Source organism: Canis aureus, chromosome 34 (assembly GCF_053574225.1).
Source record: "Canis aureus isolate CA01 chromosome 34, VMU_Caureus_v.1.0, whole genome shotgun sequence".
NCBI lineage: Eukaryota > Metazoa > Chordata > Mammalia > Carnivora > Canidae > Canis > Canis aureus.
The window spans coordinates 19,481,038-19,507,541 of NC_135644.1; the positions used below are offsets into that span (position 1 = coordinate 19,481,038).

The window sequence follows — 26,504 nt, forward strand, 5'->3', positions numbered from 1 at the left end:
ATTTATTCCTGAAAAAAATTGAGGTATAACTGGCATGTAATATGTAACTTTCAGGTGTATAACAGAATGATTTGGTATCTGTATACACTGCGAAATGATCACTACAATAAGTAGTTACCATCTGACATCATACATAGTTAAATTTTTTTCTTTTTTCTTCTTCTGTTGAGGACTTTGAAGGTTTACTCTCAGCAACTTTCAAATATTCAATACAGTATTATTGACTATAGGCACCACGGAAGATTGACTTTTAAAAAAATACTTAAAAAAACTAGATGCAGCTCTTAGTTATTTTACAGTTTTACAGGGTTTTTTTTCTTTTTTTCTTTTTCTTTCTTTCTTTTCTTTTTTTTTTTTTTGTCATTGTTATTTTTGAAAGACATTTTATTATCAGTGTTCCATTCCGTCTACTCAAGGCACTGGATGAGATGGCAGCTCAAGCAGAGAAGCTGGAGACAAACCCCACCCTCCTGGGAGGGCCAGAAGCGCCTGGTGACCTCAGGGGGCCACGCTGGAGGGCTCTGGGGAGCAGATGGGAGGGCACTCCAGCCAGCCCGCACGGGCCCTGACTCACTGGGAGAAGGTCCTTCCCTCCCACCCTCAGAGGCCCAATTTTTGTTAGCAGCAAGTTATCTGAGGTCACATAAGAGCTGACCAGTTTGAAGGATGAGTGAGTGTTAAGGGCATTCTAGCAAGGAGTATCCCATGCCTCAAAGGAAAGTAGAGAGAATAAAGGATATAAAAATGGGGTTTCCAGGCCTAATAGGGATAAAGGAATGTGAGCAACATGAGTGATGCTTAAAATGTTGAGAAATAATTTAAAAAAAAATAAAAATAAATGTTGAGAATTAAAACTAAAAATTAACATGATGACGAATTTGCTTTGCTCTTTCATTGTCTTGGATTTTAGAGCTGTGAATATACTAAGGGACAGAGGATATTTTTGTTAATCTCACATCCCTTGGTTTATCATCTTCCTTCAGTGCTTCAGTGTCGTTTCTCATTATTCTTTGTGTTTCTTCATTCCACTTTTCTTTCTTTAACTGAGGCTAACAGATTCAGAGTTCAAATATGTGGTGCTTTTCTCTTTTTAAAATTTTTTTATTTAAATTCAATTTAGTTAACATAGAATGTATCATTAGTTTCAGGGGTAGGATTTAGGGATTCATCAGTTGTATATAATACCTACTGCTCATTCCATCACATACCCTCCTTAATCCCCATCACTTAGTTACCCCATCCCTCCTCACTTCCCCTACAGCAACCCTTAGCTTGTTTCCTAGAGTTAAGTGTCTCTTATGGTTTGCCTCCTCAATTTTGATCTTATTTTTCCTTCCCTTCCCTTATGTTCTTCTGTTTTGTTTCTTTAATTCCCCCCCCTCTCCCTTTTGCGTTAAGGCCTTTGTAGGGAGAAGGATGGGCCCATCCTTGGTGTTCTCTCCAGCCCTTTTCACCTACTGGTAGGATTCCATTCCCTTTCTGTCCCAACAAAGGAACACGGCAGTCTGGGCCTGCTCTGGGATATTCGCAGACAGTGGGGCTCCCCAGGAGGGTGACATCCCTCCAGCTGAGTTCCAGAGAGAGGCCTCTGCCCATTTCTTTGGTAGAAAACAAGGGTTTCCTCAGATGGAAAAAAAAAGTATGCCCATTCCATAGGAACTCCGATGAAGAAAAAAAATCATATGAGAATTGTCTTTCTCTGACTAACTTATTTCACTTAGCATAATACACTCTAGCTCCATCCACATGGTTGCCAACAGCAAGATTTCATTATTTTTGATGGCTGAGTAATATTCCTGTGTGTGTGTATATGTGTGTGTGTGTTGCTTTTCTTGAATGGAGTTTATGTTTATCCTTTCAATTTTAAAATGGAAATTTTAAACTTTGATGTTTTACATTCTTACTCTTCAAATAAAACAAAATCCAAAAAGTTTTTGTTCGCCTTAAATTAAATTTGCTTTCTCTTATTAAGTAATAAAACCTGGTTACTAAGTTGTATTCATCAGATGTTTTCACTTTAGTGCATTTGTTGGTTTGAAGTGGTTCTTAAAAGGAGGTTCATATCAATCATTTATGTTTTTTAAAAAGTAGAAAAGTGGGACGCCTGGATGGCTCAGCGGTTGAGCATCTGCCTTTGGCTCAGAGCATGATCCTCGGAGTTCCAGGATCGAGTCCCATGTCGGGCTCCCTGCATGGAGCCTGCTTCTCCCTTTGCCTGTGTCTCTGCCTCTACGTCTCTCACAAATAAATAAATAAATAAATAAATAATATTTTTTAAAAAGTAGAAAAGCTTAGATCCTCCCACTAGAAGTTTGTTTCAGCAAACTTACTTGGGTAAGCCCTGACAGCTGCTTTTTTTTTTTTTTTTAAGTTACATGGTTGATTCTTTTATACATTGTGGTTTAGAATCACAGTGGAGTATACCTTTACTTTGACATATGCATTTCAGGCAGCAATAGGGACAAGCTGCCTTCTTACTATTACCTAACATAAGTGAAAAGAGCTTTTAAAACATAGTCGTTAAGAAAATAGTAGGAGATAATACTTATTAATTCCATACTATGGGTTCTTGGTATAACATAATACCAATTTCTAAACCTAATTATGGAAGAATTGGCATCAGATTCAGTGATACTTGATATTATTGAAAATCACACATCTAGCAAGCCAGCCATAGGTGGCACCTAAAAAAGCATTCCATATTCATTTAAGAGAGAAAGTAGAAGACACATTCCTTACCCTGTGGGATTTTGCAGTGTGACATATTAAGACTTTGAAAGAGTTATTAACAAAATAAATTTCAAATTATTTCATTTACCCGATTATATAAATAATGGGTCTAATACAGAGATTTTTTTTCAAAACCTTGTCTTTATTATTGGAGTACTAAATTTTCACTAGAATGATCTTTTTAATTGAACCTCTTTCATGCTTTTCAGCCAGGTGACTCTTGATTAAGTTTCCTGTATCATTTCTTGTATTTTCTTTCTTCCATTTGCTGCTCCCTTTTTTGAAACTGATGCTAGGACTTCCTAAATAATTCCACATCTAAATTTTGTTTTGAGTTTTCCCTTGTTCTACTGTATTGACACAAATCTAAAGTACAGAACACTGAATTTTTTTCATATATACGTACCTGTGTGACCATCACACAGATCAGCTCTCACACACCTGAGAATTCTCACTTGTACCCCTCCTGGTGAAGTACCTGTGGAAAATAACTAAAATTCTGATGTCTTTTTAGCAAATACTCTATTGAAATTTTTATTTTGATGATTATGCCTCCAGTTACCAAGAATTTTTATAGTTTTCAGTTCTAATAACCTGTTCTTTTCACTAGGAGCTTATCTTCTCAAACTTCTCTGAAAATACTAATTTTAACCTCTTATTTATTACCCTATGTTTGCTAAATGTTTCCTTTCTTCTAGAGTTAGGAGTATGGTCTGTTCATCTCAGTCTTTCAATTTTATATTTGATAAGGCCTTGATTACCAATTCATCCTTAATTATCTATTAATATTTATGAATGAAAGACTATGTTGCTGTTTAAGGTTGCTTCTGCCTTTGTGTAGGTCTGTTTCCCAAACAAATCCTGCCTTGTTGGGGGAATACCTGCAAGCTTTGTGTATGTGGCTGTGTGGTGTGTATATGTCTGGTAGGCTAAATTTTAGGATATGGGTAAGGAAAAGGCAAGAAGAGTCCACCTTCAGAGAAAATCCTAAGTAATCTACCAAAATATCAGGGGTAATAAGAGTAAATTTAGCAAAGCCACGGGATACTAAACTAGGTTCAATTTTACCATTTTTGCATCAAACAATTGTTCCATTGTTATTCAAAACAGTGTTTCCAAACTGTCTTCTGAAAAACGCAGGAGAAATTAACATGTGAAATACAAAGAGTTTTGTACCAGTTTGAGGTTACCCTTAGGAAATGAGTGAGGAGTGAAGATAATTGAGTTGAGAATGGTGAGGGGGCTTCAACTATAACTGAATATTTTTATTTCTTCAAAAAACAAAAAGTTAAAGATCCAAAGCAAATATGGGAAACTGTTAAAGTTTGTTAAATCTAGTATTTCCTATACTTTCTGTGTGTTTGAAATATTTTATAATTTATCATTTCTAACATCATCAAAATAAAAAAGGAACCACTAAAAAAGAGTTCTATGATCTAGCAGAGTCAAAGTCGGCCATATATCAACTCTATCAAACTCTTAAATGTAAAAAGTCTCTCATAGTTTAGTGGCAGAGAAATTTGTTTGCTTGTTTTCTACTCCAGTATTTTCCAAATTTAGCCCCAGAACTCTTTTATGGCGTATTATTTCATATTGCATGTGCCAGCATTCATAGATACTAGTTTTTTATATGCTGCTTTGTAATTTGTACCCAATTACTTATCAAAATAATTTGAGGAATTATTCAGTGGAAAATTATATTTAAAATAGAAATAGAAATAAAAATTCAAAAACATGACAAAAAGGTAGTAAATTAAAAAAAGAAAATCAACAAAGAGCCTGTTTTCCCCTTGACTCTACCCTGCTTCTAGGAAAAATGGAAATGAACACTTTAGGGATCTTATGTCAATTAATTCAGAGATTAATGTTTTGGTTTAACCTGAGGATAAATCCCACTGCCTCACACTTAGATATAAAGGAGGAAGTGGAGAAATGTGGCCTGCGACATTGTTGGGTAGATAATCCTTACTCAACTTGTTTTCTGACCTACTTAACCCATGGGCCAACTCTATGACTTCTTTGCTGGATGGGAATATTTTTTTCTCTAACTCTCTCAGATGAGTGTGTAGGCTGTGGCTTCTGCTAATTTCCTCACTTAGGTAATCCTATATGCTTTCTCTTCTTCAGATTTGTGAAAACTCTTTAGTGTCTTCTCTGGTCTTCAGTGACATCATGAAAATTTTCCCTACTCCATCTTTATTTTCATTGCATTGGGAATTTGAAAGCCAAGGGGTGAAAAACACATGGGTTAGAAGTCATAAATTAGAAATTGAAGTCTTGACTGGAAAAATGTATGAAGAAAAAATAGATGATAGATAGTACATGTATGCATGCATAGATAAGGGAGTTCAGAATAAATTTTTTATATCTACTTTAACTGTGAGAAATCCTAGATACAGGGATTATACCTTTACTTTTGGTTTTCAGTAATTGTGTAAGTATCATCTAATATTGAGGTTAACAGTAGCTGGATAAAATCGTCATGAGAACACCAAAATGTACAATATGTACAATATTCAAAAGTAAGTGTAGTCCTAGTAATATTAATAAGTGGAAATATGATAGTATTATTTTTCAAAGTTTTAAATTAAAAAATGTTGATTTCATTAAATTTATTAGATTCAAGTGAAATAAATTTAAGTGCATCCTTTCAAAGTATTTTTTTGGGCAATAATGCATGACATTTCCATTATAAAAATTTGAAAAATAAAGAAAGTATAAAGAAAGTAAAATTAAAAATTGAGATGAATATACAGGTATGTGTATATGTAACACATACATCAGTTACCCATTAGAAGATTTTTATAATTCATTAAATAGTTTTTAAAAGTGTTCTTCAAATGCCACTCAGTTTTTCATTATATGTTCATTTTTTATTTTACGGAACCCTATTAGGCTTTTAGGTTGATTATAATTTTTCAATATTATGGTAAACATCTGAAGTAAACATCTTCATAAATGAGGACATCTGAGATTATTGCTTCTGGATAAATTCTAGAAGGGAGGTTATTTAGCAATAAAAATGAATTATCATATTTAAGGGTTTGATAGATATTACAGAATTCTCCTCAAAAAGTTTGGATACATTATTTATTCCCATCATCAAGATAGGAGGCAGTGACTTCTATACCCTCCAAACTAGAGGATGATGATGGAATCTGATCTGAGTCTCTTCAGCTTACTTTCCAAGACAGACCATGATTGTAAGCAGATGCTCAGATGCTTAGTGTCTTTTGGCCTAATCCGGAAAATACCAAGCGTGGTACCACTGACATGAATCACTTGCCAACCCTGCTGTTTGTGTATACTTTAGTGAATCAGAACCTGTCTGTATAGGGTATGCATAAATAGAGAGTGAAGGGAAGAAAAAGAAGGGAAAAAAGAATAAGGATAGTGGAATTGGGGATTGGACATCTGTATTCCTGACATCTACTTACCTGAATTTCTCAGATAATTCCTGAAAGGTGTGATACCTCCATTTGAATGTAGGATATATAAAAATACCAGTTCTTCAACCATCTTTTCTCCAACAGACCAAGTATGTGTACACTGAAAGTCTTTTGAGGAAAGTAATCTTCCCCTCCCCTGTATGATGTCCAGAAGCATTGTGGAGCCTGCAAAACCCAAGTGGAAACTGCACTCACTGCCTTATTTCTCAGATTGAAGTGGTATAGTTTCTACAAGGCTACTAAGGTCTTTTTAAAATACATAGATTTCTGTTAAGGAGATTTCTTTCTTATAACTGTGCCCAAATAACTGAGTGGAAAAATCATCCACTTTGTTTTAAATATAATTGAAGTTTATTTTGTTTGATATGGCAATAGGAAAATCCTGAAAAAGAATAGTTTTAGCTTCTCCCACTTCTTTTTCTGAATCTTTGTTGTCACTACTGTGATTTGCTTAATTTTTATACTTAGCCCTGGATAATAAAAGAGCAGACCCTGACTTCTCTTAGTTCACTCTCCGGGTTTGGTGATATTATTTACTATACAGCTTTTCAAGCCATTCACAATGGACCAGTATATTACATGTTGGTCATGTTGGTGTGTCCAACTCTGAGGCAATCTTAATGTAAAAAAAAAAGGATTACTTTTGTTTTTTAATGAAGAAGTTATGAAGCTATCCTGACTCATTGAAATAATGTGTTTGTTATTTTAAAATAAGAACTATTCTTTTTTATGCTTTTTTGTTTAGAACATTCCAAGATACTGATACATAGGGACTTGACTTTTGTATTTTACATTTTTTCTTTTATATAAGTTTTGTGATGTTTTGTATATACATATATGTTATTTAGGGAAGTCATAGTTTGAATGCATACCCTATTTTGTTTTTTTTTAATTTTTTAATTGAATTTAAATTTTTAATTTGAATGCATACCCTATTGTGGTTTTTTAAAAAAATTTAAATTGAATTTTTAAATTCAAATTTAAATTAAAACACAAATATGTTTTAAATTTCTTTTCTTTGTTATTCCTAACATATTTTCCCTAATTGTTTTTAATTCAAAATGAGAATATATTTTTTGTGGTATCTAAAGGGACATATAATTGTAAGAAAATGTAGAAATGCAAAATAGAATAAAACAATCTTTCCATCACCTCATTTCACAGAAATGAGTTTCCCCAAGAGAGGGGAGCAGAGGTTTGTGAGCAATGTTAATGAGATTAAGACAGAAGAGGATGAAGTGAGGTGATCAGAGATTCAAGAGAAGCTTGAGAGTGGTAGGAGACTGTTAAAATTCTTACTGCGGTAAATTTTAAATGAGAAAGGTTGATTGAATTGCAGTAAAAATGAATACAGATGAAAAGTAAAGGGAATTGATTTGTTTTTTCATTAAGTTGTCAGTTTTTCACTTTAAAAACTGAGAAGTAAAAAAATAAATAAAAAAATAAAAGCTGGGAAGTGTTAAGTTCAAATTTTTAAATAAAGATGGTAAAGAGCATGAAAAGGTAAGTCTTGCGTGTAGCAGTCACTCAATAAATGCTAATTCAACATAATAATTCTGTGAACACATTACTTCTTAGAGTTGAAACAAAAAAATCTGTTTAAAGATTTATTGATTGATTGATTGATTTGAGAGAGTGAGAGAGCCCAGGTGCACACACATGTGAGTACAGGGGCAAAGGGAGAGAATCTCAGCAGACTCTCCTGCTGAGCACAGAGCCCGAGGCAGGCCTGATCTCATGACCCTGAGATCCTGACCTGAACTGAAATCAAGAATTGAACACTTAACCCACCTGAGCCACCCAGGTGCCCCAACATCTGTTTATTATTTTTTTTACTGTGCCATTTCTGGCTGGCAAACATTTAACACTTTATTTCTTTGTTTCCATTTAGGCCTCTTATGTAAGGAGCTGAAGGGGAAATAAAATAAACAGGATGAAAAGATGGCAACGTTGCCTCCCCCAGGACCTCAGAGTTTTGTCTACTTTACAAAACAGTCTCTTGCCCTCATTGAACAACGTATTGCTGAAGGAAAAACAAAGGAACCCAAGGAAGAAAAGAAAGATGATGATGAAGAAGGCCCGAGGCCAAGTAGCGACTTGGAAGCTGGCAAACAGCTGCCCTTCATCTATGGGGACATCCCCCCAGGCATGGTGTCAGAGCCCCTGGAGGACCTGGACCCCTACTACGCAGACAAAAAAGTGAGTTATTGTGACTGCAGTAGTGTGGTCTCTGCTTCTTTTGTTCAGAGAGCTATTTTAAGTTGAGAATCCACTACATGACACAGGTGTTCAGCTAAATGCATATGTAGGATATTCAGATTATGTACTTTTAATTTTTCATCAAAACTGGTTGTCACTGGCATATTATTTTGATTTCTGTAATCTTTCAAAATATTCAATATAATGTCCAACCTTTTTGGACGTGACACAGATGCATACCTGTAGGAACAAAATCATTATCAATCTGAGAACTAAGAGCTGGGATATGTCCAGAATGCATTTGCACACAGGTGACAGCTGAATCCATGGGAACATTTAAGATCATTCAGCTAGTAATGGAATTTAGACTTTCCATTGTTCAAAAAAGAAAGGGGCATATATTATAAAATTATTAGAAAAGTTGAGGACCAAGAAAGACTGTAGGAATGAGCAAAGAAAATGAGCTGGCAACTTTGCGTAAGCAGTCTGTCTTAGGGGATAGAAAGCAAAGCAAGATGGTGGCAGAGAGCAAATAAAAAGAGGAAGTTGGTAGTGGTACATTCATGCTGAGAAATCTCTCATTTTTCCACTAGAAAGATGGTCAGTTGAGGCACCAAATTGAAAACCTTTTCAACACAGCTTTGAAAGCAAAGGAAAATTATTCACAGGAGAAAAATACAGAGGGTTGGAATAATGTCATAGCGAGTTGCAGATGTTAACAGACAAGATACAAGCTTCAGGTCCAAGTGTATTTGCATTAGAAATGTGGAGAGAAAAAAAAAAAGAAACGTGGAGAGACTTGAGGGGCAGATAGAGGTTGGATTTGAAGAGTCCTGATATGTTGAAGTAATGCGGTAATGAAGTAAATGCAGGCACATCAGAGGAAATGCGTGTTAAATGATGTCAGTATTTTCCATAGTACAGGAATGGAAATTGTCCTCTGAATGTCAAACGTTGAGATTACCAGAGTTGAGAAGGTGTTTATTACATTAGTGAATTGGGAAAAGTTTGAAATAACTGCTGTCAAGTTTATTCTATTGAGAAAATGCGAAGTACAGTTGCAGACACAACCAGGTTGAAGTTGAAGACTCTACGAGGAGTCTGTAAAGAATTAGATAAGCAGTTCCATAACTTTCTCCAACATTGCTTTGCATTATAGCACCTGTAGACTTTGAGAGATCAAGAAAGGCAAAATACTGTCCATTTAAAAACATATTTTGGGCCGCCTAGATGGCTCGGTTGGCTAAGTGAGTGCTTTTGGCTCAGATCGTGATCTCAGGGTTCTGGGATCAAGTCCTGCATTGGGCTCCCTGCTCAGCAGAGAGTCTGCTTCTCTCTCTCCCTCTGCCCCTCCTCCCCACTTGTACGCTCTCTCTCTGTCTCAAATAAATAAATAAAATCGTAAACAAAAGTAAAAACATATTTTTGATTTGTTTAAAATATAAATAAAAGAATATTTCTTGAAAAGACACCTAGCACATAAGGTAAAATAGAAAACATATTTTAAATATCTTGAAGTATAAAATATGATGAGGTTATATTTTGACAGTAGAAACATGTCTGCCTCAGGTGGTAGTTGCTATGAATAGCGATACCTAATATTTTGGTTCACTTTAAACCCAGCATCTCAACAGGCTGATAGCACAGTGATAAAAAGTGGAATCCTGTGAAGACCTTGAAATATTACACAGCATTCTAATTAATCAGTCACTATTCTAACACAGAAAGGAAGAATGGTAATATGTATGGAGAATCTCTGTGTTAGGCACTAGACTTTTTTTATAAATTAGCACACAAATACATTTATCATAAACTGGTGAGAAGAGACATAATACTCTATTTTTGGATGAGACAAAGGGCTTGGGGAAATTCAATGTACAAAATGTTATACCCTGGTAAATTGTAGATTTTTAAAAATTCAGGTTGGTTTGACCCCCTACTGAGATATTCTGTTGTGCAACATCTCTTAGTATCTCAGTTTCTGTTGTATAGCAACCACTATGCCAACAACTTGGCAAAAGTGAGTGAAATAATGATGAGTGAATAATTAGATAGGCAAGATAAAAAATACTTTCTCATTTGCTTATTCATCCTGAAAAATTCCTGGCTCAGCATGGATACCAACTATATTTCTTAATTCCACAAGGGGGCTGGATGTTACTTAATCAGCTACTCCTTAGGGGGAAAGGAATCTCTCCAGAATAATCCTGGAGTCAGAGATAGACACTAATACTGGTTTAAAATTACTTGGGAGGTAAAGAGAAAATGTTTACATTTGAATGGAGGATTAGTCTACGGCCATACCACCCTGAACACGCCTGATCTCGTCTGAATGGAGGATTATAGACTTATTAATAAATGGAGTAATGTTAGTTATGTGATAGACTAATTTAATAGACGACATTTGGGACGGGACTCCAGCCCTTCACCTTGTCCCCAATTCCTTTTAAATATCCAGTATTTGGATATCAGATAGCCTCATCAAAAGCCTAACCCACATGTGCATCAGTATTGTTGAGTTTTGACTTTTGCTTACAACTTTCGGGTTAACTTTGTGTTTCAAGTTACTCACACTAATTGACCAAAACTTTATTTCTGCTACATTATAATTACTGCTTGTATTAAAAATCTTAGTGACCCCAAATTTGACTTGGGCTCTGATATTAATCTGTATTTGAGTGTAATTATCAATGCTTCATTAAAACAAAGAACAGGGATCCCTGGGTGGCTCAGCGGTTTGGCGCCTGCCTTTGGCCCAGGGCGCGATCCTGGAGACCCGGGATCGAATCCCACGTCGGGCTCCCGGTGCATGGAGCCTGCTTCTCCCTCTGCCTGTGTCTCTGCCTCATTCTCTCTCTCTCTCTGTGACTATCACAAATAAATAAAAATTAAAAAAATAAAATAAAACAAAGAACAGTTAATGATAGAAGTTAGGGCTTCATTTTTACGTGTGATGCATATGTAAGTACTTTTTAATAGTGTTATGCTGTGCTTTTATTGTAAGTGAAAGTTTTTTTGTCTTTAAAAAGAATAAATTACCAATCACCCTCTGCTATGGGTATTAAGAAGAAAGGTACATTGTCTTATTATCTTCATATTTTCTGTGCCTTATATGTTGCCTGTAATTTCAGCAGCTGCTCCCAACATTGACTAAGAATTTAGCAATGTGCCATAAACTTAAAAAACTTTATAGGTACTAGGTGCTGGCTCTCACGCTGCTAAATGGTGGATCTGATATTTGGAATCACATCTATCCAAACCAAAGCTATGCTTTTTAGACACCATAATTCTCTAATTTTATGTTCAACAAATACTTAAATAAATTAGCAAAATGAAAAGAATTTGGCAGCCCCGGTGGCTCAGCGGTTTAGCGCCGCCTCAGCCCAGGGCATGATTCTGGAGACCCAGGATTGAGTCCCATGTAGGGCTCCCTGCATGGAGCCTGCTTCTCCCTCTGCCTGTGTCTGCCTCCCTCTCCCTGTGTCTCTTATGAATAAATAAAATAAAATCTTAAAAAAAATTAAAAGAATTTATTCAAACTTTGACATCTACGCATTTCATAGCAGGATTTTAGAATTTCTTAAAGGGACCTTTGCTGATCCCTCAAATTTTGTTTGAGGTTTACTTATTCTCCTACCTATAATTAACTCCTAGGTGTGTGTAAACCCAGATATTCCTAGAGAAGTTTTTGATTTTTTTTTTTTTTTTAGAGATTCTATTTATTCATGAGAGGCACAGAGGCAGAAACATAGGCAGCAGGAGAAGCAGGCTCCCTGTGGGGATCCCCACATGGGACTCCATCCCAGGACTTTGGAATCACAACCTGAGCCAAAGGCAGACACTCAACCACCCAGGTGCCTGAGAAGTTTTTGATTTGAATAAACATTGGGAATTTAAATTTAAAAATAGAGATGAATTCTTTTTTGTAAAAATTTCAAGTGCAGTGTAACTTTATCTGGCCAAGTCTAGACAGTAATGTTGCAATTTTTACGTGAGCTCAGCTGACCTCTGGTTCAGGAAGTCTCCCTAATAATTCTGACACACGTGTGCCTGTCTCCTCCATATTGTCACACTCCTCCATTTGTATTTCTCTGTATTATTCTTGTCCCATCTTGCTTTGTATTCAAGATATTGTGTATGCATCACTTTTCTAGGACGTTTCTTGAATGTAAAACCAAAGACTCACTTACAGTAAATACCTTTTATCACCTCATATGCCAGAGTTGCTCACTACACAATTACAGAACGTTATGGATGAATGAATTTTAAAAAGCACAGTGTATCAAGATTTAAGACAATAGTGGTTGTACTCAAAGACTAGATATCAATTTTAAAGCTAATTTTAAGTGTAAAAGTGAACGTTATGTTAAATCATGTTTAGGTATAATTAGTATAGTGAAAGTGACCAGGAATATAAAAGGGCATCTGAAAATAGCAGATTCTCGTTCCTTTTCATGAAAACTCTGCCACATAAAATTAAAAAGTAACATACTCAAACTTAGGTCCCCAATTTGGTGAAAAATATTTGTTCCCGGAAACCCGTTCCTAAACTTATATAAAATTCAGATTAAACAACAACAAAAGACCAAGTCAGTGTCTACTCAATAACACAGGTAATTTGCCTACCAACTACAGAAAAATTAGACAAAGATTTGAACTTAATCTTCCTAATTTTCCAGCAGCTTTCTTAGATTGCATTAATATTTTCTTATTGTTGCTATTTATTTGTTTGAGTTTAAATTTTTAACTAAATACCAAAGCCATAGAGAATGTCACTTATTGTGCAATGGTTACATAATACATTTCAAGAGTATTTGGTTCATTTGTATTATTTTTAAAAATTACTCTGAGTTAGGAGCAAGTAAGTCCTTTAATTTGTGTTCTTTTATTTTAGCTGTTATTAGAATTATATCTAGAATAGGAAAATTGAACTGGGTAATAGGATTCTTCTAACTCTAATATTCCTTAAATTGATGAAAATGTGTTTTTGAAAGGACTCATATTTTGGAACACTTGCCATTAATCATGACAATAGCCAACAAGTATTAAAATTCTCAAGGTGTTATGGCCAAAATCAGAGATAGCTAGTTTCTATTTAGTTTGCTTAAAATGCAGTGAAATGAAAGAAGGAAATTATATTCTAAACTAATCCAGTGGCACAACTTATTGTTACTGATTTGGGTATTAAAGGGATATGAAAAAGAGAAGACACTATATTTTGGGAGCTCTAGGCAATCCATGCTCACAGTTGTCTCACTTCTTAATTTACTAAGAAGAAATGGACCAAGTTCGTTGGTCAACGTGACCTAAACAGCTGCATTAATGGCAGTTAATGGCGACGTTGCTAGAGTCTGATGGCATGTTTCTTTACTATGACCCTACTACATGCAGATGTGGTAAACTGCTGATATAAACGTGCTAGGATGAAATTTTGGATTCTCAATTTCATGCTATTTTCTTTTTTTCCCACAGACTTTCATAGTATTGAACAAAGGGAAAGCAATCTTCCGTTTCAATGCCACCCCTGCTTTGTACATGCTGTCTCCATTCAGTCCTCTAAGAAGAATATCTATTAAGATTTTAGTACACTCATATCCTTTTTAAAATGATTACTGGCATTGGTTTTTTAAAACGTAGGTTTTGCTGTTTATTCAAGTATAGATTTTAGTCCTCTTGTAGCTGAAAAGACGGGTTTTAGTTCACCGATTTTGATATAATTTGATGTAAGTCTCAGAAAATTGGGAGAATGGCAGTTTTAGCATTTTAGGATAAATTTTAGGATAAATTATTTTTATGATAAATTACTTTGTATATTAGTCCCTTGTCCAAAGAAATAGAAAAAAAAGGTATAAATTCATATAGAATTATTTTCTAGGAAAAAGTTGTTAGCATTTTAACAAGTGTCATTATCAAATATTCAAAGTTCCCACTGTGTTCTTTTATCCTGTTCCTTGATTCTAAGCTACCTTATTCAGCATGCTTATTATGTGCACTATTCTGACAAACTGCATATTTATGACCATGAGTAACCCTCCAGATTGGACCAAGAATGTAGAGTAAGTGGGTATAAATACATTTTAATATGATCTCTATGTTATTTTAATCCTCTCCTTTCCCGCCACAAAGTTACTACAACTCTAAAAATTGTGGTGTTTTTCTGCCCATGTTATATGGTTGCTTTTCTTTCAATTATTTTTTTCTTCTCTGTGGTATTAATCTGCGAGCAGTGGAATAGAATAGTCAGATGCTACAGTCTTTTCTAGAAGAATGAATGTATCAGATGTCCTACTTGTTTCTTAAGACATGTGTATTTCTGATAGGAGTAATGTAGGACTTTTCCAGGCAGATCTAATACCTATGTTCTTAGTCATTTTGAATACCACGACTTTCTAATGTAGACATTTAAAAATTTTCTGGAAATACCTTTACTGTAGTTTATTCTAATAGAGTGAATCCAGGGATTTCCCCAATAGCCACACTCCAATAGATGCCTTTCTCTGGTTGATCAGAAAAAATAAAAGATTTACATGGTGTTGTATTCTCCTTATATTTAATATTCCATTGGATTCTTGTGTCTAGGTACACTTTTACTGGAATATATACTTTTGAGTCACTTGTCAAAATCCTTGCAAGAGGCTTCTGTGTAGGAGAATTCACTTTCCTTCGTGACCCATGGAACTGGCTCGATTTTGTCGTCATTGTTTTTGCGTAAGTACATTCAGTTTTTGAAATGGCAAACTTAGGAGAATCAGTATTTCAGTAAGAACAAGTCCTTGGGGTCTGACTTTTCCTGCATGTAAAGTTATATTTAAAGAATACTGTGTGAAAGCTAGTCATTGATAAGCAAATATTAATTTTTGAGAAAGAGCATTTCCCATTCAAAAGTATATAACATCCTTAAGACTGATCATCTCCTCCATTCTCAGCAATTGGATGGATAGTCTATGCAGTGCAAGTGAGATTACACTTTTTTCCGTGTCTTTTTTTTTTTTAATTTTTTTTTAATTTTTATTTATTTATGATAGTCACAGAGAGAGAGAGAGAGGCAGAGACACAGGCAGAGGGAGAAGCAGGCTCTATGCACCAGGAGCCTGATGTGGGATTCGATCCCGGGTCTCCAGGATCGCGCCCTGGGCCAAAGGCAGGCGCCAAACCGCTGCGCCACCCAGGGATCCCTTTTTTCCGTGTCTTATTTAAAAACTAATAAAACCTGTAAGAATCACAGAAAAAGCTCAGGCCTTTAATTATAAAGTACATTTCTCTTTTTATTAACCTATACTATTCAAGAGCTAATTAAATATATTAAGATATAGAAAAGTAAATCTTTTTATAAGGGCTGTCACTGCATATAATCCTAACATCAGTGAATCATATATGCAGCCACAGCTTATTTTTGAGAAAAATATTACATTAAAATATAATTTTAATTAATTCATACTGCTGTTATTTTCCCAAATATATATGCCAGTAATATTCCATTGTTTTTTAAAATCTCCAACCTAGATACAATATTTTTCTCATCTATCTAATTTTAAAAGTAATACATGTCCATCGGAGGAATTTAGACAATAGAGAAGGGTCTTAAGATTTCTAGTTTCCCATTCCCTCACCCCCACCTCCACCTCCTTGTCCATCAGGCTTGCTTCTTTCATGGTCACATGACTACTGCAGTTGTACCTACCACCTGCTGGTAAGACAATACTGTGTCAAAGAAGGCTGCCTCTTCTCAGGAGTCTCATTTTAAGTTGAGATATAATTTATATGACGTAAAATTAACCCCTTTAAAAGTATAAAATTCAGTGTTTTTTTTTTTTTTTTAGTATTTTCACAAAGTTATGCAACCGTCACTAATCTCTGATTCCAGAATATTTCCGTCATCCCCAAAATAAGTCAATTACATTCCCTTCTCCCCCTAATGCTTGGAAACCACTCATCTGTTTTTGAATCTATGCATTTGCCTATTCTAGGCATTTCATATGAATGGAGTCACATAGTATGTGACCTTTTGTGTGTTTTGCTTCTTTTCATTAGCATACAGTTTTCAAGGTTTGCTCTTGACATTTTATAGGATATTAAGTATCTACATTACCATAATGTGGAGGTATAATAATTAAAGCATTTGATTTTTTTAATAAAGATTTTATTTATTTATTCATAGAGATGCAGAGAGAGAGAGAGAGGCAGAGACACAGGCAGAGGGAGAAGCAGGCTCCATGCAGGGAGCCTGACGTGGGACTCGATCCAGGGTCTCCAGGATCACTCCCTGGGCTGCAGGCGGCGCTAAACTGCTGAGCCACCGGGGCTGCCCCATTTGATTGTTTATGTAGGGATTTTAGTGCATGAAACCATTTTAATAATCTGTATTTTGCTCACATAAAAGGGGTCAAATCAAATCTAATCAAATTAAATTAGTTGTCATGGGGGAAAAAGAAGGCTTGCAGAAACTATCCATTTAAATATGAATTTCCCAAATATAGGTAATACCTTGACTAAAGGCACAGGTAAGTATCATAGACTCTATCTAAATTCTGAATAACTCTGATTTAATTCTACAGGTATTTAACAGAATTTGTAAACCTAGGCAATGTTTCAGCTCTTCGAACTTTCAGAGTCTTGAGAGCTTTGAAAACTATTTCTGTAATTCCAGGTAAGGAGTGATTGGTGTGAAGCATTAGGCCACTCATAACTCCAACTATTTGGGAGTTGTTCTTTGTTCGTGTGTGTGTGTGTGTTGTCACTGTGTTGTGTGTGAACTCCCTATTACAGATATGTGACAGAGTTCGTGGACTTGGGCAATGTCTCAGCGCTGAGAACATTCAGAGTTCTCCGAGCACTGAAAACAATTTCAGTCATTCCAGGTGAGAGTGGGGTTAAACACCGGGGCTGACTTTGATCTTTTGGAGGAAAAACAAGAATGATTTTCTCTACATATTTTAATTGAATTTGATTTTTTGTGGTTTTCACAATCATTATTAAAAGTCAGCCTTTGCGTTTAATCAATTGCATGGGTCTTAGAGGATGAAGATGGCCATTTGGCTCACATCTCAACTTGAAATTTTCCTTCCTGTGTAACCGATCATTTTGCATTTTGTTTAGCCAGGAACGAAAATTTCAATTTGTTTTGATTGCTTTTCATACAGTTAGAAAAAGAGATTTAAAAAAATATCAGCATGAGGGTATTGCATGATGTACTGTGTCTTTTAGCTTTTCACAACAAACCATTTCTCAACTGAAAATTGGTTAAGTTGTCACTATACGCTGCAGTTCAGCCTCTTTTAATGTCTTTATAGAGAGATGGTTTGTTTGACAAGCATTTACTAAATTAGCACTTTTAAAAATAATATTTACAAGTGAATATGGATATGATTTGAGCAAACAAATTATTCATTTTGATAGTCTGGCTACTCATTGGAAATGTTTTATATTTTTTTATCATTTGCTGTAATATATAGAAACAAAAAATATATAAAACAGCAAATCCACCCTGTTGAGCTAGTAGGCTTTTTTGAACTAGGTTACTTAAGGTCATTGATTTGATATAATGCATGCATTTTTAGGAAAGCTTGTGTTTTGTTTTTATTTCTCATTCAGAGGCTTTATTTCATTATGAACTTCTTTTTTTTTTTTTTTTTTTTTTTGCCCGTGTTCAGGCCTGAAGACCATTGTGGGAGCTCTGATCCAGTCTGTGAAGAAGCTCTCTGATGTCATGATCTTGACTGTGTTCTGTCTGAGTGTGTTTGCGCTGATTGGGCTACAGCTCTTCATGGGCAACCTGAAGCATAAATGTCTGCGGGATCCACTGGACGATAATGAAACATTAACAAGCATATTGGATACCCTTGAAGAAGAAGACTATAAAAGTAAGAATGTCCCTTTAGTTGATGTTAAAATGAGATTGTTCTCTTTTAGCAATGAAATGTTGCTTTCTTTAATTTTTTCAAAATTACTCAAATATATAGAAAGTTACCACAGTGTGAATTTGGATCATGTTATATGTTCATAAATTTCCCTGTTTCTAAGCTTTGTAGCAGTTTTGGTATTGGACATATGATAGAGCTACATAATTCTTAATCTCTTCTATAAGATAAAAATAAATAAATTTGTTCTAGAGAAATAAATTTATGTGTTTTATGTACTACAGTTGTATTGTGTAATTCATACTTAGGTTTATAGGGTAATCTATTTGTTATATGATAATATAATTATATTTTTACACTTGTGTTATAACATATGTAGTTGTATGAATCCCAGTATGACAATATTATTAATTATCACATATTAAAATGTCTACTTGATAGTATTTCTGAAGGTTTATATAAAGCAGAATGGTTCACTCAGCTTTATCAGCACTATCCCTATAATCAATGTAGTTTCACAGCTCTAAGGGCTTCTCCTGAGTCTAGCCAATAGCGTTATATCAAAGTTTAATTCATCAGAACTAGTCTGTAGGAAACATATGAGTTTATCTGTGCACACAATCTCAAGTCTGCTTAATTCACAAGTATATTTTAGAATATCTTACAGAGAGCCTGGCGTTTTTTCTGAACAATTGTCCCCTACCGCAGTTTCTCTTGCCAGAGCTATTGATAAATTTGGGTGAGAATGAGATCAAACAAGATTGTGCTTTCTGTCTAACACCTGCAGTGTGTCTGTATGATGTTATCCACATGAACCCATGAACCTTAATAGATAATTAGATCCAGAATGGGGGAGAGGAAATCAAGAAACTTCCAAGTGTATATGCCTTTGACAGAATGTGATCAAGGAATAAAGATCTGAATTGGATTATGAAGAGTATACATCATTTTTTTACTTTACTAAATATGTACTCTCCCACTCACTAGGGAAGATAAAAGCAAATGAAACCTAGCTAGTATAGTAGGAGACTGTAAATAAAGAAAACAGAAAAAAAATATGGAAGCCTAAAATGAGAAAAGTGAAGGTTTTCAAGTAAAATATTTAATGTGTAATTTCTTTACCATCAGTGTTTGATGAGGAATTTAGCATGCTTTCCCTTCCATTTTATTTTGACTTATTTTTCCAGTTTCTGATTTTTAATGATATAATCTTTAATTTTATTTTCAGTTTACAAAGAATTGTATTCCTTAATTTATAGAACATAAAAGTAATATATCTTATGGGTAATTGTTGACATTTACAATTAACAATCAGTTTATAACACTTACTTAAATTTAACCTTTTTCTTTTTTACTAGGATTATTACCAGTTATTTTATTTTGATTACGTGTAAAGTTAAGGTTGGGCCAAGCTAGTATGATAGACTTAGAGAAATACTTTGAAGTTGAGGAAATCATAAAAAAAATAACCATAATGATTACCTATTGGATTCTACATTGGACAAGGAAAGAAGCGAACCCAAGAGTTAGTTGATAGATATGAGAAAGTGATACAGTACATGAATTGGAACCCTTGAAGAAATTAAAGTATTACAGTGGTTTAGGCAGCCCCACAGAGAAAGGCTGAATATATTTTGAAAGTGTTTTCTGGTGCCTGCAGCAAAGCCTTTTTTGGAGGTGTTTTTAAAATTTATTATCAAATAAATGAGCCTACTGTCTAACATCATGTCTCAAAATACACAATTTATAGATTTCCTTTGACACCAAGCATTGTCAACATTGATACTCATCAAACTTCCTTCTTGCTACCACAGGTGAAGGAAAGATTCATGTGCACAGCTGATAGCTAAGATTCCAGTAGCTATTGTACACTAATATGGTGTGGTTCTGTTGGGATGAAGAAAGATAGTCTCTTATTCCAATTTTCTGAGTGTTTTGACATTTAAAAGGTCCTGGAAAAACCACAGTATTGGTCTGTACCACACCCAGGGCTTTTCCTGTCTTCATCTGTAAGTGCTTTCCATGTGGGGACTCCATAGAACGCAGTCTCCCAGAATGCAGTGTGTCACCTGCAGGTGTTTGGCCTGTACCTTATCTCCTGCACCAGTGTTCTCAGAGTTGACTTATTCTTGGTTGAAGAATAAACTCCAAAAGCCCAAGTCATATGTAGTTGCTAAAGGTCACCAGTCATGTCTTACCATTCTGTACCATTGGCTTTGAAATTAATTGAAAATTTCCTCAGAATCTGCACTTGATCTCCGTTCCAGATTTTTAGTGTGTGGATTTTGCAATTTTCTATTGCCTTTTATCCTTATATGTCTTTTACTGTGAGGTTGGGGCTTATCTATTACTATCCACAACCTTTGTTGTTGTACTGAATTACAATTTTTTTTTAAGATTTTATTTATTTATTCATGAGAGACAGAGAGAGAGGCAGAGACACAGGCAGAGGGAGAAGCAGGCTCCATGCAGAAGCCCGATGTGGGACTTGATCCCAGTTCTCCAGGATCACACCCTGGGCCAAAGGCAGGCACTAAACCGCTGAGCCACCCAGGGATCCCTGAATTACGTTTTTTAACGGCTTTATATAATTCACATACCATAAAATCCTCCCTTTTGAAGTACACAATTCAGTGTTTTATAGTATATCCACAGTATATTCACATTGTACAAACATCACTAATTTTAGAATAACTTCACCTCCCTCAAAAGAAATCCTGTACTCATAGGCAGTCACTATCCATTCCCTCCACCCCACCATCCCCTGACAACCACTAATCATTCTGTCTCTAGATGGATTTACCTATTCTGAATATTTTACATAAGTAAAATTATACAACACGTGGTCTTTGTGTCTGGCTTCTCTCACTGAGATTGTTTTCAAGGTTCATCCATGCAGCAGTTGATTCGCTTTTTATTGCTAAATAATATTCCATTGTATGTATATACTACATTTTGTTTATTCATTCATTAACTAATGAACATCTGAGTTGTTTCCACTTTGGGGCTATTGTGAATAATGCTACTATGAACATTCATGTGTAAGTTTTACTGTGGACGTATGTTTTTATTTCTCTTTGCATTACATTTTTCCTTTACACATTAACCTTAAATCCTCTTGGGGCTAATTATTCTAACCATTTAATGTCTGCTTATTTAGGGGTGAATTCAGAGTGTTCTATAAGACCAGAATGAACTACTGCCATTGCTTTAGCTTTCATCATTCTTGTACCGACTTGAGTCTGGTCACCCTACCATGTGCTAGCACAGGCAGCTCAAGAGCCCCGTTCTTGTAAGGCAACTCCTCAAGCACCGGTAAACGTGAGCCAGCGTTCCTTTAAAGGATAATTCTAAAGCAGTCCTTCCATAATAATAATATCTTGGAGGCTTATGCACAAAAAGTTGCATCTTAACCTCCTCCCTCCTTATTCTATCATGCCCACCCTACCTGAGGTACAGGAGTTCTTTTTCAAAAAAGTTGTTCATGTACATTCCCAGCTAAATTATCACCTCAAATGAAGAGGCTTTATTGTTTTATTTGTGTCCTCTAAGATTTTTATCTTCCGTGGAAGACAAAATGATGTGTAATTCAGTCAATTAATCTTACCTGGATTGTTTAATAGTTTAATAATGATAGCTGCTGCTCTCTGAGCAGCTGTGTAGAACGTGTGCATCACTGTATTAAGTGCTTTCCATGCAATATCCTATTTATGCTCTACAATATCTCTACAAAGCAGACATTCTTATGCACATTTTACACATGTAGTGGCAGTGGCTAACCATTAAAGTGGTAAGATCATTCACCTACATAGGAAGGGGTAGGAGCAACATTCAAGTCCAACTATATCTGACTTCAAAGTCTTTCTTCCACTATTACTTCAAAAGCCTCCTAATAGGGATCCCTGGGTGGCGCAGCGGTTTAGCGCCTGTCTTTGGCCCAGGGCGCGATCCTGGAGACCCGGGATCAAATCCCACGTCGGGCTCCCGGTGCATGGAGCCTGCTTCTCCCTCTGCCTGTGTCTCTGCCTCTCTCTCTCTCTCTGTGACTATCATAAATAAGTAAAAATTAAAAAAAAAGAGCCTCCTAATAATTACATCTTTATTCCTTCAATTTGAGCCAAATAGGAAGATGGGCCCTTACTAAAAAGAGTGGCATATTTTAGTTCTTTATACATTTACTGTGCATTGTTGGATCAGCTCTGTGTTTTAGGAATAAGCCTTAATAGTGCATGGAGGAAGAGATTATAAGATCCCTTAATGCCTGATAATGGATACAAAGAGTGCCACGTGAGAAATTGTGCATTTAGCTCACTGCCACAGCCTCAATATCTGGAACTTAATAAGTCCTACATAAATAGTGATTGGTGAATAAACAAGAGAATTTCAGGAGACAAGTTGCATTGTTCCATTTATGTATGATACTGCCTTGCTGGCTCCACCTCTTCTAGAATGCTTTGGGGCTCAGTTGGGGGCTCCCTTCCTTCTCTTTTCTCCCCTTCCCTTTCTGAGCTACACTTTCTCTTTGGGTTAACTCAAGTCCCACAGCTTTAAAAACTATCTACTTGATGATCATATTCTTGTGTCTTCTCCATCCCCCGCCCGACTCTATCAACGAGTCCTGTCTACTCTGTTCTCATCCCCTTCTCTTCATGCACACAGCTATTCTCTGAATTTTAGCCATGTTGCCTCTCACTGTAGTCACTTAAGTCATTTCCCTGCTTCCACACTTGCTCTCGTATAGTCTACAGTCCACAAAACAACCAGAGGGATATTTTAAAATGTGATTATTATCTCCCATCTCTACCTCCCACTTCTATTACTTCTAATCATACTTAAAATCCAAACATCTTTTCATAACATACCAAGGCTTCCATCATTTGACCCCTGCTTACCTCTGCCACCGTAGTTCTCTCCACTCACTGCACCATAGCCAAGCTGGCCATCTTGCTCTTTCTTCCACACACCAATTTCACTTTTGCCTCAGGGCCTTTGCACCTGCTCTTCACCCTGCAAGAATACCTCTTCCCAGGGTGTTTGGATGTCAGCTTCTTTGTAGCATTTAGGCCCCAGTTTAAATGTCATATCTTTAGAAAGGCCTTCCCTGACCTTTTCTCTTTTTTTTTCCTAAAGATTTTATTTAAATATTCATGAGAGACACACACAGAGAGAGGAAGAGATATAGGCAGAGGGAGAAGCAGGCTCCATGCAGGGAGCCTGATGTGGGACTCAATCCCAGGACTTTGGGATCACGCCCCAAGCCGAAGGCAGATGCTCAGCCGCTGAGCCACCCAGGCATCCCTTCATTGTCTTATTTTCTTTAGGACATTTGTTGTTTTCTGAAAATACCTTGTATATTTCTTTATTTACCTATCCTTCTCCATCCCCAATTTCCACCCTTCCCTACACATAAAGAAAGATCCATAAAACTAATGATCTTGTTTATCATGCTTTTATTATTATATTCACTGCCTGGCCCATAAGAGGTTATCAATAAATATTTGAAAGAGAATATACAAGAATATGATAAATATTGCTTGAGACTGGGCCTGAATGTGTGTGTGAATATGCCTATACTAATTAATTTATCATCTGTGTCACTCTTAAAGCTTGCACTCTCTAATGTTATATTGTTGAATTTCTTCCTAAACAGAATATTTTTATTACTTAGAGGGATCTAAGGATGCTCTCCTTTGTGGTTCGAGCACAGATTCAGGGTAAGTAATATTTGTTTTTAGTCAAAGGCTACAAAAAAAAAGGAAAAGCATATCCAATGAGTTTTTTTTTTTTAAAGTAAGAACCTCTGATTTTTATATTGTTTTCATATATATCATGGCATTATTCTGTCCCACAGTGAGTCCCAACTTTAAAAATTTATGGTTAGTGCATACTTCTTTTTTTTTAAAGGGTTTTTATTTCTTCATTCATGAAAGACACATAGAGAGGCAGAGACACAGGCAGAGGGAGAAGCAGGCTCCCTGCAGAAAGCCCAATGTGGGACTCGATCCCAGGAATCTGGGTCACGCCCTGAACCAAAGGCAGACGCTTAACCACTGAGCCACCCAGGCGTCCCTATTAGTGCCTACTTCTGAAAGCAAAACTTGGAGGTAGTGCTTGAATTCAAACAAGATACAAGTCATATAAATCTTAAGAAAATGAAGCTGGAAAACTCCACCAAAAGTTGCCTGGATAGTTTCAAGTCTTTCTTTTTCTGGAAAGAAGAGTTACAGAATCAACTTTTTCTTCCATTCCCAAATTCTATTTCCAATCAAGAATGACTCATAGGTGAATGAATGCAGTGACAATTTGGCACCCTAAACAAAAGGAACCCATGGATTTCGGTAAAGATATTTTAAGAATCTCCCATATATGCAAAATGCCCATCTTGTAGTTTCTCCTATACATCACCTTATTTCTGCTGGATTGCCTTTGTTCTTGTTCTCCCCCGACCAGATATTTCTTCACCAGGCTCTGTGTACCCTGGGAACGTTATAGTAAAAAGATAGAGATGCTGCCCTCAGAGACAGTTCAGAACACTGTCCAGAGCATCATGGGTATCAATCCACCAATTTTAGAAAAATACCATAACCTGCAAATCTTTATGAACTTATATAATTGCTCTATTTGGGCTATTTTTTAATTCTTACTCCAAGAATAATTTGGGGGAACCCAGTTTTGGTGGAAGCCTATATATCAGTATTTATGATGCAAGAACTATTATTTGACATCAGCAGAAGTTTCCAAGTTTTGATGATGATACTAATAGCAGGTACCATTTATTAAATGCTTTCTATGTTCAGGAACTAGGCTAGGTAATTTGCATACATTATTTTTTTTTTAACTTAACAGCAGTCTTAACTATTTGAAGTAGGTGTTATCCTCTTCTCACAGAAAGAATGAACTGCATCTTGAAGAATTTCAGTAATTTGACAAAGTCACCAACTAGTAAATAATAGGGTTAGGCTTCAAACCCAGTTCTTCTTGATTCCAGATAATGTGTTCTTAACCATTATTAAGTATTGTCCCTCTAGGAAAGGAACTTTGACTATCTAACTGTTTTGTAGTACTCTTTAACACACATCCTGGAAACAGTCTAACTTGTGATATTCTTTTTCATATGTAGTCAGTGTCCAGAAGGGTACAAGTGTGTGAAAGCTGGGAGAAACCCTGATTATGGCTACACGAGCTTTGACACTTTCAGTTGGGCCTTCTTGGCCTTGTTTCGGCTAATGACCCAGGATTACTGGGAAAACCTTTACCAACAGGTGAGTGGCAAGAGAAACATTCATTGCAATTTTGAATGCGATGAATGCAAAAATCTGGTGAATGTTCCTTCTCAGACTTTATATGAGATATTTATTCAGTTTTGAAAGGACAAAAGCCTATTGTCTTATCAGTAAAATTAGACATGTTTTACTTCCAGCTTTATGAGATTAGAAAATTCTTAAAATCATATATTATTTTCATATCTTTTTTGGCTTATTTGATCTCTAGTTCACTTTCCCCCTTTCTGAATATAGCATCCCATGGGTCCTGAGTAAATAGCAGGAAATACACTGTCATGGTCTTTTGTTGCTCTCCTGTACACACTGTTTTCTGCACATGCTGACTCAATTGCTCATTCCCCTAGACCTACATGGCATTTGAATATTCCTCGGTTTATCCGTGGCTTGTGCTTTCATTGTTCATTCCCATGGCCATTGCTCTCCAGCTTAAATGTGATCTTTTTTTGTCCTAGAGGCTGCATCTTTTCACTTACATATTCTCAGCACTCAACCCCAAGAGGAAGGAGAAGAGAATGGCCATTCTGTATTATAAATAAAAATGAATCACTTTTTCAGAATTGCCAGATTCTTCCTTTGGCCTGTCTTATGTCTACTTAATTTCTGATAATATTATAAATGAATATAGAAATTATATAAATAAATTATATACTTTAGAGGAAAAAGGGAATACAAAAAACTTTATATAAAAAGATGCTCACTTTTACTCAGAATTAAAGAAATGCAGATTAAAAGTAGAGTAACATCAAATTCTTTACCTGTTAGAATGATGGAGCTCAAAAGAGGCGTTGTCTGGCTGAGATGTGGGGAGGCAGACTTTCTCATGTGTTGCTGGGAACCACTGCAGAGTGCAACATGGGAACCTCTATGAAAATTAAAATGAGTATGCCCCTTAATCTAACAATTCCACAATTAAGAATTTATCAAAGAAAAGAAACTGTAACATTAATAACTGATAGAAAAGGAAATGAGGGAGCATCAGAGATAGG

At 35.7% G+C, this 26,504-nt stretch overlaps 1 protein-coding gene and 1 long non-coding RNA gene across 8 annotated transcripts in view; one reads left to right on the forward strand and one right to left on the reverse strand.

Moving 5' to 3' along the window:
* The window catches only part of SCN9A (sodium voltage-gated channel alpha subunit 9), a 159,704-nt gene that overhangs the window by 55,660 nt on the left and 77,540 nt on the right, over positions 1 to 26,504 (forward strand). For 3 of the 7 annotated variants that reach the window (XM_077883423.1, XM_077883426.1, XM_077883424.1), the window contains exons 2-9: positions 8,071 to 8,378; positions 13,851 to 13,968; positions 14,344 to 14,434; positions 14,958 to 15,086; positions 16,934 to 17,025; positions 18,029 to 18,238; positions 23,886 to 23,949; positions 25,356 to 25,497. In XM_077883423.1, coding sequence (XP_077739549.1) covers positions 8,121 to 8,378; positions 13,851 to 13,968; positions 14,344 to 14,434; positions 14,958 to 15,086; positions 16,934 to 17,025; positions 18,029 to 18,238; positions 23,886 to 23,949; positions 25,356 to 25,497 — 1,104 coding nt within the window. In that variant the 5' untranslated portion in view covers positions 8,071 to 8,120. Of the gene's footprint in view, positions 1 to 8,070; positions 8,379 to 13,850; positions 13,969 to 14,343; positions 14,435 to 14,957; positions 15,087 to 16,933; positions 17,026 to 17,144; positions 17,237 to 18,028; positions 18,239 to 23,885; positions 23,950 to 25,355; positions 25,498 to 26,504 lie in introns of those variants that run through there. The other 4 variants (XM_077883425.1, XM_077883427.1, XM_077883428.1 and 1 more) reach the window with 3 other exon arrangements.
* LOC144304829 (uncharacterized) overlaps positions 1 to 26,504 on the reverse strand; it is a 78,708-nt gene that overhangs the window by 46,864 nt on the left and 5,340 nt on the right. The window contains exons 3-4 of the long non-coding RNA XR_013371812.1: positions 26,274 to 26,380; positions 24,641 to 24,712 (exon numbers count right to left, since the gene is read on the reverse strand). This is a non-coding gene — a long non-coding RNA (uncharacterized LOC144304829). The remainder of the gene's footprint in view (positions 1 to 24,640; positions 24,713 to 26,273; positions 26,381 to 26,504) is intronic.